The sequence below is a fragment of the Neopsephotus bourkii genome, unplaced genomic scaffold (assembly GCF_033783945.1).
Source record: "Neopsephotus bourkii isolate Nb327-2 ecotype Australia unplaced genomic scaffold, CSIRO-AGI_Nbou_v1 NB_244, whole genome shotgun sequence".
Taxonomy (NCBI): Eukaryota; Metazoa; Chordata; class Aves; order Psittaciformes; family Psittacidae; genus Neopsephotus; species Neopsephotus bourkii.
Window position 1 is genome coordinate 938,869 of NW_026900754.1, and position 14,069 is coordinate 952,937.

Genomic DNA, 14,069 nt, shown 5'->3' on the forward strand with positions numbered 1-14,069 from the left:
TATTCCGGCATCAATAGAGAATAGTCTCAAACTTCCTATTTACACTGATAATAAACAGCAAAGCTCAACCTAGAAGTGCCTGCACTGAACAAATAGAATTTTGCTACAGGAGAGCATGGCCTGCAGATGCTTTTGCCTCATGTCTTCCATATATGTAAGTGCTTGCCCCATGGATGAACTCACTGGTATTTACTATGAGCAGCTCACTGGACTATGGAAAATACAGTTCTCTCTACCGTATAGGATGAGAAAGTTGGGACTTAGGCTGAGAAAGTTGGAGCTGTTCAGCCTGGAGAAGAGAAGGCTGCCTGGGGACCTCATAGCAGCCTTCCAGTATCTGAAGGGGGCCTATAGGGATGCTGGGGAGGGACTCTTCATTAGGGACTGCAGTGACAGGATAAGGGGTAATGAGTTGAAACTTCAACAGGGGAAGTTTAGATTGGATATAAGAAAGTTCTTTACTGTGAGGCTGGTGAGGCACTGGAATGGGTTGACCAGGGAGGCTGTGAATGCTCCATCCCTGGCAGTGTTCAAGGCCAGGTTGGACGAAGCCTTGAGTGACATCGTCTAGGGTGAGGTGTCCCTGCCCATGGCAGGGGGGTTGGAACTTGATGATCTTAAGGTCCTTTCCCACCCTAACTCTTCTATGATTCTATTCTATGATTCTACTTCTGTGCCATAGAAATTTTTCATTTCAGGGTTTTTCCCAAGGCACATCCTATTGACTAGTCATCATCACTTAACTATTAGCAATATTCTCACAGGATAGCACGCAGTATACGGCAATGGTAGGGAAGGCAGCATATACTTTAAACTCACTACTGGGTAGGAACTGTGGAGCATGTTATGACCAAGCTTGACTGTCACCTCTCCTTAGATTCTCCTTTTCTGTGGGGGTGCTCTTAGAGAAGTCACCTTTGAGATTAAATTGTCCCAGTGCTTATTCTGGAAGATTTTTGTTTCTGGAAAGTTTTAGTCACCTCTTTTCAAAGAGGGATGAGTTGCTTCAGGCGAGAGAACAAGTACAGTACATACCCCTTGGTAATGCTGTGGTTAGATGAAAAATAGGAAGGATTGAAATGAGCAATATTATTGATGACACATCTTAGAAATGTGTTAAGAAAAAAAACCCAACGTAGTGAGGAGCTGGATTCAGGAATGAGGAGGAAAAATAATGGTGATTATTACTGGTGATAAAAGTTTCCAAATATCCTCAGACATCTCCTAGAGTAAAACTCATGTTCAGAAGCATGTAAATGTGTAAGTCAAACTCAAAGCCAGTAGAATGTTCATAAGAGAGTTCACAGGTTATGAATTAAAGATTAATAGTATTTGAAGGTAAAACTTGCTGAAGGCACTTATTCTGAAACATGAATGATCTGTTGCAGTTCATTCTTACCACTTTGCAAGTAAGCAAAGACCAGTGTTCTCGTCTATTGTGACACCAATATAAACATGAATCTTACAGATGTACCATTCATGTTTGGCTTCATGTTTCCCCATTCAGAACATTCAGACAAGCCAAGCGTCACTTGAAAGAAGTCATGTTTTTACAAGAATATTAGATGTGGACATTAAAGCTTAGCATCTTTTGGGGAACTTAAGATTTACTAACTGCACCATGAATAATGTACCCCTTGCAAAGGCTTCACGGGACACCAAGTATAAGGTATTAGACGTAGCAAGGGAATGAGATAATTCCCCGCAAACAAGTCACTTCCAGACAGTACTTTAGAATTCTTTCTGTGCTTAAATCTTAATTACACCCATCATCGGAGGAAAGGACTAGATCCCATAACACATGCAGGGCATGATTACTAATTTGGACAATGAAGAATCAATTGAAGATACAATCTTGATCCTATTTACATGAATTCAAGCAATTTCCACTAATTTGGTCTGCGTGTGGCAAAGTTTGAAATGCCACAAGCTATTCCCTATGTCAGAATTGTATACCGAGCATTTTCCTGTGCGAGAAGTGGGAATTGGAAAATCCAAGTGAGTACAAAGTAAAAGACATGGTCAGCTAAATTTAGAAATACATCAGGAGCTATTCACATGAATTGAATCAATGCATTCCTGTAAGCAGAGGGGAGCTTTCAGGTTCTTGTGCTTTCACTATGGTTTCATACTCAAATAATTCCAGTACAATCACACCCTCTATACAGCATTTCACGTCAACCAGTTCCACCTCACCAGTAAATGGAACAGGTTCGAGTCAAAAAAAAAGGAAATAGCTTTCCAAAATAATTAAGTTCCTGAAATATCTGCTAAACTATGACCAGAGAGAGAACAGGAAACCTAATAAAAAATCATCAGGCTCATTAAAAAGATTGCATCACAAGTGCCTATAGTAACATCATTCATGAAAAAACCCAAATGCCCGCATATGAAAACACTATGGGAAAATAATTCTCCCTAGTTCTCTCAGACATGCCACCCGTTTCCTTGATCACTAGATCGATTTCAGACCCATGAGGACCCCCCTAGCCTGAACTTCTCTGTTCTTCCTTGGCAGAGCTACGCTGAGATCCGGCAGGCCAGTGTGCCTGGAACCCTCTGCTTCCTGGGTCCGGCTCAGTGTGAAGGCTATTTTGGCCAGGTGAGATGTTTTCTTTACTGGATCTGCTTCAGCTGAAACACGGTTTTAGAAGGCGTATTTTGATTTCTTGTCATGAAACTGTTCTCCCTCTTCAGGCACTAGGAGTTCTTGTCAATGGTTCTCTCTAAATCTGTATTCCTAAATGCCTGAGGATTAAAACTGGTTCCTCACTTTAGCACCTGTCTTGTGTGTTAATCCACCTTAGAGGTGGCACAATCTGGGTGTATGCTTGACCCTTACAAAAACCAAGCTCTAAAAGACCCACCTCCTCTTTCTGGATATAATTCAGGTGTAGAGCTGGCATTTCTATGCTTATCAGCCTTCACTGCTGTAAATGGGGCAAACAAGCTCCTGCTGAGCACTCTTTGGACACAGGCCCAAGGAATTCCTTTCTGATGGAGCAGCTTTTGCATAAACCCAGGATTTTGTTATCTTTGCACATATGTACTGGGCACAGCTCCTGCACCAGGTGCTCCTGGCAGCTGCAGCAATGAGTTCTACAGAGACCAAAGTTTCATTTTCTATACCCAGAAAATAACTTTTGTGGCAACATATTTGTAAAATGATCTATGAGATGTGCCACTTACCGGCATGGGGAATGCTGGTTAAAATGTGACTGACTGAAGGAAATGGAGTGTCTTTATTAGTTACTTTAGCCAAGCAGTCCTTGACTGGAGGTACCTGCAGCACAGCTGCAAGCAAGCGTGGCCTGACACCTAAATTACTGCCTATGAGGTGCTTCACTATGTCTCATCAATTGTTCTAAGAAGGAAGCATCTAAAATTGGAGACACTAAATTACTTGTGTTGTTTCTGAAGTGGTATCTGTTGTGCTGTATTTTCACTTATAGATAGGAAGATGGAGGTAGAGATACACATGTATATATATATATATAAAAAGAAGTTCAGAAGTCATAGGTCTGAAGAGAAGACATTATTTTAACAAAATGGGAAATATTTGGCAATATTATTTCTTTCGTATTAGTTCTACCTGATACTCTAATAGGTCACATTTTTCTGCTTTGCAAAAGGATTTTGCAGCTTATGTATTTGTTATGGTAAATCAGAGAGTCATAAAATGGTTAGGGTTGGAAAAGACTTTAAGGTCATCCAGTTCCAACCCCCTGCAGTGACACCTCACACTAGACCATGCTGCCCAAGGCTCTGTCCAGCCTGGCCTTGAACACTGCCAGGAATGGAGCATTTGCCATTAAACATCAGTTTAATGCATTAATTCCCATTGCACTCATTATTAATTTCTTTCTATAGTCAAAAAGGTTTTAAAGATGTTTTCCCATCATGATTTGCTACATGTGGTTTATGCCTGGCAATATAAATCTAGTTTCTGAGGATAAGAGGTTTAAATGGGGATTCTAGCAGCAGTTATCAGCTCAGAGGTGAGTGGTCATGGCGATGGTGAACTGAAGGGAAAAGACCATGATGGACTCACAGAGTTTAAGTAGGCAGCAAGGGTTACAGCAAGTGACCCTTTAAGAGGCGGAGATGAATGCATGATGTGCATGATGTCTGCTGACCACTTCTCATTTAATCAGAAGTTCCTGGTGTAAACTTCTCAAAACTTCCCATTAGTTTCATCCCGCCACTTCCATATCTTACTGCCGCAGCCAGAAAATGCTTCCTGCCAAGCTCAGGACAGGAAAACGCAGCTAAAGCAATGAGCAAGAACTCCAGCTGCCCATCCATAACACCTCACTGGTTGGACTTAGTGTCTTCTCTGTTAAAACCAAATCGATCCAGTTTAATATTTGGTAATATTTTATGTCTATATTATAGTGAATATTACGGTATCATTTTCTGCTATTGCTCTGTATGTTATATTAATATAATCAGCGACTTCTGATACTGAATTGGATCAAATGCAACATTTCATTTAACCCACAACAGCTTTTTAACTGGAAGCTACAATAGAGAATAGACAGTTTCCATGCAGAGAACACGTGAGTATGAAATGGAATACATATCACCAATAAATACGAAGTCACATAAATATATACTCTTGTATTTATAAACACGTCAGTTAAAAGACAAATCAACTACAGAGCTGTACTGCTGTTCTGTGATTGCAGAGGGGCTCAGGGAAGCCCAGAACTTGCCAGGATCTGACTGAGGGCACGTCACCATCTGTATTTACACACTTCACTGGACGGAAAATCACAAGCTGGCCTAAGCTTTTTCTCCTTTCTACACTACCACTTCCTCATAGAGCAAGCCAAAGGCAGATGTTTAGGAGCCCTTCTGCTCCCCTTGCCATACCTCACAAGTGTTTGCACAGCACTGTGCCCAGCTCCTGAGCAGTGCAAGGGATTATTTCCCAGCCCTGTATTTACCTGTTGGCTCTTGGCAGATGGAGAGGAACGGCAGATGAATGCCAAGCCCTCTGTGGGGAACAGGAGGTGGTTTCAGCAGACAGAGAGGGTTTTATTTCCCCTGGGGAACAAGAGTGGCTGCAGAGAGGATGCCCAGGAGACAGGGGTTGGCAGAGGTCACCTTGCATGGGCTGAACCCTCGCTTGAGCAAAAGCTGTGTCCCCCAGGCTGCCGGGCTCCTGTGTGCACAGCTGCTCCAGTGGGAGGCTTGCATTTGTCTAAACCAAGACAGGGTCCTTCTGACTTTTCTTACTGAGAGAAACTGAAGCAGCCCACGGGCTGGAGCAGTCCTCTGGAACTGGGCGGCCGAAACAAGGAAGGGGCTGAAGCCCAGCTCTTCCCCCATCTCTCTGATTACCCTGGTCACCAGAGCACGCATGAATCCCCCCCACCGCTGTGTTTGGGTGTCCCTTGCTGCATATGATACAAAGGCTCTGAATGATCCTTTACAAGATCACAAAAGATTGACTTTTGTGTTCACTAGACAGGGCTATGAATCAGGAAAAAGAAAACCCACTAGTTTCCCTCCTGCATCATGAGAACACATCCTATCCCCTGCCTTCAAGCACAGCCAAGGGAAGTATTTACTTCCCTTTTCAACTGTCTTTCAGTTATTGAACTATTGCCTAACTGTTGTTTTGTTGGTTACTGGCATGCTTTTAATGGGTTTAGTCATGGAAGGTATCTGCTTGCGGCAGTATCAGCTTCACAAAATGAGATAATGGAGTTCCCATAGGCAGAGGCTGGGGTGAGATCCCGGGCAAAGAGCAGACAGGATGGAGGGAGGACTTGGGCACCCCCAGGAATCCAGGTTAGGAGTACCTGGTCTTTGGGCCCGATCTCATGCCTCTATCATCTCTGTAACACCCCCTTCACATAATCCCATTGGAGCTGTCCCCCATCAGAGAAGAAGTGGAGGGAGAGAAAATGCCTCAGCTCTCAGCAAACACGGTGGGTTTTTTCATAAGGAACATCCTGTTCTGAAGAGATCTCTTTGCTTAAGGGCAGGGTTAATCACAGAGGTTGAACAGGCTCCTGGATTCCCTCTGGTCCGGGGGTTTCTGCAGATCTGTTACTGCCACGCTCAGGAAACTGCTGAGCCCAGTGGTCAGGAGGACAAGCAATCCTTGGTTTTCCTTGGGGATTTGAGGGGGAATTCTCTTTCTTTTTGCCTCGGACACTAATGACATTTTGTCACACTGCAGGATTAGATAACAAAGCTGCAAATAGTAACAGAGAAAAGTCGGATCCCTAATACAATTTTAATTGCCCTGCGGATGTGCATACATCTGTAGAGACACAAACAGAGAGCCCACAGGAAAAGAATCAGCAAAACCTTGTTCCAGGTAAACTGGTTAAAGCTCCAACATTTACAGCCTGCTTCCAGTGAAACCGTCCTGTGAATTTAGCATGACAACATGAACAATAAAACACAACCTTCAGTACCCGGTAAAATCCTCTCCTTGGCACGCCTTCAGAGAATACACGTAAAACTCTCTGAGGAGCAGCTCAGAAGTCAGAATTGGGATCAGTAGGCAGGAAAGACAAACTTGGTGGTGTCTTCCCTTGGGCCAGCTGAGACAGTGCTGGGAAACAGATGAATTGTCATCACAAAGGTCCTTTTATCAAGTAAGTTTATGACAAATGGTACACAGTAAACCATAGTAAATCATGGGCAAGCTCTGAAAGTATTACTATAAATAACTTATAATGCTGTACACACTACTGATAACTGAGAGCCTTTACAAGCTCCCCAGAGTTGGGGAGAAGCACGTCTATAAGGGCTTGGAGCGATCTGCAATAGTGGAAGGTGTCCTTGCTCGTGGCAGGGCTTGGAACTGGATAAGCTTTAAGGTCCCTTCCAACACAAACCAGTCTGGGATTCTATGATTTAATCCCAAGTCTTCCCCTGAAATTGTCACCCTCAAAAGGAAGTATCACTACCAGCCCCAGCAAGTAAAGCGCCGGTGTTCATGCAACAAGGCTCTTGAGCAGAAATATCTGCAGCAGTGCTTTAATGCTTCATTATTTCCCTTTGCTAAGACCTACGGTTATGGTCACTGAAAAAGAAGGCAGAAAAGACTCATTAAAAATATCTAGACTTACAAAGGGAACAAAAGCAATAGCAGTTCTGCAGGTCATGCTGTTTAGCCTGCATGCAAAGCTTCCTCTGTTCATCATTCATTAATATGTGTGACATGACAAATGCAGGCAGGGTTCTCAAAACTGCTCAGAATTTACCATCTGCTTTCCCCAGGAAGCTTTAAAGACTGCAGCCTCAGGTCCTTTCCTGAACTGACAGTAGCACAGACGAATTGCCTCTGTGAAATGCACCTTGAACATCGAAAAAAGCACAAGGAATTAAAGTCATCGATATCAAAATACACCAAGGTAAATCCTGAGCCCAGCGAAAAATCTTTTCAGTGATTTCAGCACTGCCCCACTTCCACTCCAGTGGCTTAAGATCAGGTTAAGTGGAAGCTATCAGCAGAAACGGAGATGAGAAGTTCACTGTTTCAAGTCTAGAGCTGGCAGCTCTACAAGGAAGTTATTCCCTTGTGACAAAAAGTTGTAACACAGATGTAACTGAGGCCATCACAAAGCTGTATGCAAAGCACGGCATTTCCAAAAGCCAACACCAGACATAGGAATGCATGGCTATTCTTTACATATTTTGATAAATTAACACATTCTGTCATTCTCGGCAGAATAATTCCTCGTCATCTAGGAAGCCGTTTCACAACAGTCATGTGACTCATTTGTTCTGCATCGGGGAAATTCCTCTCACGCAATCCCCATGCTAGCCCAGCAGAGGCAAGGGGTGCAAAGCCCTATATAAGCCACATGGATCGTCCTGAGAGGCATCAGCAATCCTTCGGGACAGAAGAGCTCACTGCTCCACAGAACCCATCCAGCAGCAGCTCCTTGTCCAACGATGAACGGCAAACTCGTGGCTGTCCTGGCTTTCTGCCTGATCTCCGTGGCTATCTCTCAGGGTGAGTGAATCCCTCCTGAGGACCGCAGCGCTGTGTAGGCATCTCCAAGATGCTTTTCCTTGCACTGAGGTAGCTTTGCATTGGTTTGGGGAAGTTTCTTTCAGGAGATTTGCAGCAACTCCTTTGCATTCTGAAGGCTTGCTTCACATAGCCCTTGTGCAGACGAGTTACTGACATCTTGTGGGAAAAACCTTAAGGATGCAACTTGAATTTGCCTTGCTTCTGTTTTTCGTTCGAAGTGTTAGCAGAGAGAGACAGGATCTCCTTCTCATGTGTCTGAATGTTTCACTTCCTTCCCACATAATGAACAGCTTATGATCTCATATTTGTTACTTAATGATCATACTGCCTCAAGCAAGTAATATACAGCTGGGAACAGAGAACAGATATGAACATACAACCATGGGCAAGCCTGCAGTAATGAAAAGCTCAAGGGCTCTGTCTTCCGTGTAGTCACCAGTTTGTCAATCCACATGTTAAAATGATGCAACTCACCGTACAGTGTGGCCAGTACAAGTAAACACAACCCATGTAGTTTACTTCAAAAGGAGGCGTTCATTTAGTTTTCAATGTACTTGGGCATCAGCTCTTTTGAAACAAGCAACTCATCTTTATTCCATAAGGACTGATTTAGGCAGCTTGGACAAATACAGTATTTTAACTGCGAATGTGGATAAACCAGAGAAGTTGAGCTTTATGCCTGACCCACCAATGGGTAGGAGCACCTCTCCAACCATGTCCTTCCTTTCCTGCTCACAGGTAGGACCCTGGCCAGAATGGGAACCGAGCTCCGTTGCCAGTGCATAGCCACTCATTCCAAGTTCATCCCCCCTAAGTCCATTCAAGATGTCAAGCTCACACAAAGCGGTCCCCACTGCAAGAATGTTGAAGTCATGTAAGTAGCTCTGCAAGAGCCTTCCTCTTCTTCACCTTCCTCCTGCTTCTGGGGCTTTCACACTTCATAACCATGACATGATGGGGTCAGATTTGGTTATTCTTTTGAGAAAGGCAGTTTCAAGTAATACACCATGTTCTGCATCGTCTCTATGACCTTAGGTATTCCCAAACTGATCATTACTCACCTGTCATTGGACATATTAAATATTTCTGGGGGTAAAACATTAATTTCAAGGACCAGGCAGTTCTTGATACACGAGACAACAGTGCCCTTTAAATGCTACATTTATTTATTAGGCAAAAATACTCCTGGGGAAACAGTCTGGGTCAGTCTTAGAGGGAAAAAACAAGTTCCCACAAGCAGACACAGGGAAAGAAATGAAACTAATTTGGTCTTAAATAGCACGGAGGAGGGACTGAAAGATTGAAATTCTTGTACTGCTGAAGCATCCTCAGCGCTGGAGGTTTCAGTCACTCACGTAAACCAATTCAAACCAAGTACCCATATATATTGAAGAAGATGTGGGGAATGCATGGCTGCTTTGAGAGCAGGCACAGAGTCACACAGCTCCTGGCTGGTTTTAGTTTCCTCTGTTGTGGAACACATAAGCCAAATCGGCCAAGCCTAACAAGCAGCTGGGGTCAATTTACACTCATCTACAAATGCAATATTACACTATGTGAGTAAAACTGACCCATGCAGTGGTTTCCTGACTTCTCTTTAATCTTTCTTTTGCAGAGCTACTCTGAAGGATGGCAGAGAGGTGTGCTTGGAGCCCACTGCTCCCTGGGTGCAGATAATCATAAAGGCAATTTTGGCCAAGTAAGTCCCATTCCCTTTCCATTTGGGCAGCTGAGGGCTAAACCTCCCCAAAAGGCAGTTCTTAGTGGTACTTCCCATTTTCTCTTCATGAGATATAAAACCCCAAGGAAACTTGCTGATTAATTACAGAATTAGTCTCAGAATTGGTCTAGAGTCTGACTGCCGCAAGGTCCTTGCTCAAGCGGAGGCATCAATAGTAAACCTTTGAGTACCTGCAACTTGGTCTGGAAGGAAAGGAACTCAGAAATGTTTGGCTCAGTTTGAAAAATTAGGCTTTAAAAAAATGCATCTTTTCCTTTCCTACAGTACTGTATGTTAACAAATCCTATTTCTGAATTAATGAGTTTCTTGATGCAAGAAAATGCAGAAACTCCTGCAGCAGCAGTTTCCTAGCTGGGCACCAGATATGCACACACTAGGATTTCAGTAATCGCTTTTGAGACGTCACCTTTCTTGTTTCCGTGCCTCAGGACAGCCCATAGAGTGGCAAACAGACCGCTCAGCTGTTTGCTAATGCTAAGCGGTGATAACTATCCTTGAACCTCCCTTTAAATTATTCTCTTCCCTCACCTCTTCCTAGGGCTCAACTCAACTCTGACTCTCCACTCTGAGAAACATCAGGACAAACAAATCTGGGAACTGCCCCCACTCCTCCCTTGAGAGGAGCATTTGGGAAAAGCAGCTTTTGAACAGGGTGCATCTGCCACCTCCTCCATCAGTGTTACTCTGCTTCCTGCGGACTTGGTTATTTATTGATTTATTGATTTCACTGCATCTATTTAAGAAAGCCTTTTGGAATGGGCAGTGTTGCCAGCTCATTGACACTGAAGATGCTTGAATAGGAAAAGTGGTTTGGTAAAGGAAATGAAGGACCCTTGGCAACCACTTGAGCCAAACGCACCCGGGGAAGTGCACGGCACTCACAGCACGGTTCGTTTATGCTATTTTGCTGAAAACCAGCAAACTGATACTTCCTCCTGCTCCCCTGGAGCGCGCCAGTATGTTGTGTCAACAGCAGGTTCCTGAGCCACAGCCAGCCTTGTGCTGGGAGCTGGGATTTCTCACTTGGAATAGCTATCCTATGGAATCTGTAAGACAGTCAGTCTGGTATTTATTTATTGTGATTTCCATGGTATTTATAAATGTATTTATTGTGTAGGATTGATGCAAGAGAGAAAATGATAATTTATTTAATTTCTGCTGGATTCTCCATTCCTACTATTAATTTATTAAGAACTATTCACAGATTCATTGCTCTGTACAAGGACTTGGTTGTATGCCAAATTAGCTCCTTACTCTGCTAAATGGAAAAACCTCCACCCTGTATACACAGAATTTGCTTGTGAGAGCGTCACTATTCCTAATGACGTATTATTAAATATTTCCTATTAAAAAATCTGTTTGTTATCTGTTTGTTATTTCACATTTTCATTAGCTTTATTTGGAAACAGTCTGCTTCATGGCTTTTTAACCTCCTCAGCCTGATCTCTGGAACTGAAATGGAAATTTTTCATACCTAGTACAATAACTCACCCTGTTAGGGTACCCTGACATTACTGAAGGCAGTAACAAACTCTTAGGGGAAAGTAAATCATTCCCTTTCCTCTCTGCAGGCAACTCCCAGTGCCTGGGGACTGGTGGGCTGCAGGGCAAGGCTCCTTACTTAAGTACCTTGCAGGCAAGCACATCGTCCCTTCAGATGCCAGAGTTGTAATGATCAGCCCCAGAGCTGTAACTCTTTACTGCATCAAAAAGCCACAAACTGACTATCAAAATGGGAATTTGTGACCTTTCTTTTGGTACCCCAAATATCCAGCATTTGCCCCTGCACCCTATTCTGATACCTGGCGTGGAGTCCCAGCACAGTTAGTAAGACAGTAATAGTAGGAAACATCCATGCTCAACAGTTCTCTGGAATCATCAGCTCAAAGTGCAACGGTGGCCAAACAAAAGCCAGTGACACGGAGGAGAATCGAAAGAATTTAAACCACAAGGATTGAGAAAATAAGACTCCAATAACTAAAGTATAATACAAACCTACTGCTGTTAATAATAATCATAATGATAAGGGAAATAACAAGGGGAGAGAATATAAAACTAAAAAGGGAAGGGATAAAAAATAAACACTTGTGATGCACAATGCAGTTGGTCACCAGCCCTACCCAAGCAGTGATCAGGTCCCTTCTGGGTAACTCCCCCAGTCTATGTGCTGGGCATGATGTGCTGTGGCATAGAATACCCATTCGGCTAGTTTAGGTCACGTGTGCTGTCTCTGCTCCATCCCGGCTTCTTGTGCTCCTCCTCACTGGCAGAGCATGAGAGACTTGAAAAGCTGCTGCTTTACTTAGCAGCACCTAAAACATTGATGTGTTACCAGCAGTGTTCTCAGACTAAAGCTGAAATCACAGCACTGCACAGATAGTAAGAAGGAGAAAAATAATGTCACATCTGAACCGAGGACATGGGGTAATGGTTGGAGTTGATCTTAAAAGTTGATCTTAAAACCCTAACCCTAACCCTAACCCTAACTCTAACCCTAACCCTATGATTAATTTCATAAGTAGAGCCCATTAAACAAGGACAAGCAATGTAACCTCTAGGAAAAGCAGATGCTAAGTTCGTGGGGAATTACAGATCGTGAACAAAGTGCAACCACAGTTTCAGGGGCATTTGCTAGGTTCAAGTGAACCCTAAGGGTTTGAAGGTTTTTTCATTCAACTTTGGAGGAGAGGCCAGGGAGGATGTTTTGCTTTAAAGCCACAGTACCTGTCCTTATGGATTTTAACACCCCGCTTTTCACCAAGATGAGGTGAAGGATGTGTTTCAAGTGAAATGGTAACAGTTGGCATGTTTCGACGGACCACAAGACTCCGCACTCGGGTGTAAAGGGGGCTCCTTGCAAGATCTTGCCAAAATAATTGTAACAGTGCAGAAAACGGTTTCTCCCTTCGTTTTTCTCTGCAGAAAGAGTTATCAAGGGTTGACAACTACTCCGCTAGCAGTAAAGCCAGCTAGCAAGCCCTTTATGCCCTTTATGCAAGCCCTCATGCCACCAGAGTTCTGTTGATGGACACCACCTAAAGGAAGGTGACAGAACACAAACAGAACAAAGGTGAACAAACCACTAGCAAGAAACACCAGCAAGTTCCTAAACAACAAAACCCCTGTATAATCGTAAACTCTAACAGCAATGAAAAGCACATACGCCAACACACACACCTCCTCACCCACTGAGTTCCACAGCTCCATCAGTGGCAGACCTGTCATAACCTGTGACCTGGAAACACAGAGAAACATGAGTGGGCAGCATTTCTGGTGTGAGCCATAGAGGACGCAAGGCCAGCATCGTTCACTGCCTATCAGGTACTCCATCCCATAGCAGGCTGGAGGAAATGTTGCTCCTGCCACCAGAAAGAAGCCCCTGGGATGGTGCCAGAAGCCTCACTTCTCCCTCTGCCAGCCAGAGGCCAGTGGCTGTCTGTCCGGCACAGACAGACTGTGACTGGCTGCCAGTGTTGCAGTGCAGATCCAGCGGGCTTGCAACAGGATGATCTTGAAGGTCCCTTCCAAACCAAAACCACTCAAAGATTCTATGAAGACTCAGTCTGCTGGACAACAGGCCACTTGTGCTCTAGACTGCTCCGATGCCCTTCCTCTCTGCCCACACCAGGAACGAGAGGGAATGCTCATCCCTTTCCCAGCCACACCATCCTGGGCGGTGATTGATGCCCCACAAGGAAGTTCTTAGCACCACGATTTGTCAACAAGACCTTGCCCAGCAGGCAGACTTACAGGCTTTGGCTTTGTTGTCTATTTTCACGCACACAGGACTGGGGAGGGGGCAGACAGGGTCACAGCAGAGCACCATCAGCAGCAAGACTTTTCCTGACAGCTCCCATGCAGCTGTGCCACAAGGACTGTGCCTCTGGTCATCCCATCAACAGCCACGTAAGCTTTGGGGTTACAGTGATCCTTGTCTTGAGAAAGAAAAGAGAGGAAAAAACAAATGGGACAGCCACAGGCTTTCAAGGCCAGAGGAGGCTGTTCAGCTCATCTTGTGTGATCTCCTGCACCCACTAGGCCAGAGAATCCTCACCTACTGTTGACGGAGGCATTTGCTGAAGCAGAAGGAGAAACAGAAAGCACGTTACAATAGTCACAGGGAAGGGAACAGGAAGACTAAACTTTCGTAAAGGCCTTGAGGTAACTCTAGTAGCATCAACAGGCTGATTTTCCAGCTGCTCTCTAAATTCACATCTCTGCTCCACCAGCAAACAACGGAACAAGATCCTTACCACAGACCAGGGATCTTTGCACATCTCTCATGATTGTAGTCATCACTTTCACCTTGCTTCCCCTTTACAC

The 14,069-nt window shown here is 44.2% G+C and overlaps 1 protein-coding gene across 1 annotated transcript; it reads left to right on the top strand.

The window, feature by feature from the left end:
• Positions 1 to 7,817: 7,817 nt before the first annotated feature.
• Positions 7,818 to 11,122, top strand: LOC133208148 (interleukin-8-like). The gene is given in 5 exon segments (XM_061345815.1): positions 7,818 to 7,913; positions 7,915 to 7,984; positions 8,744 to 8,879; positions 9,621 to 9,704; positions 10,285 to 11,122. Coding segments are annotated over 5 exon segments (402 nt in total). The 5' UTR covers positions 7,818 to 7,832; the 3' UTR covers positions 10,316 to 11,122.
• The last annotated feature ends 2,947 nt before the right edge of the window (positions 11,123 to 14,069 follow it).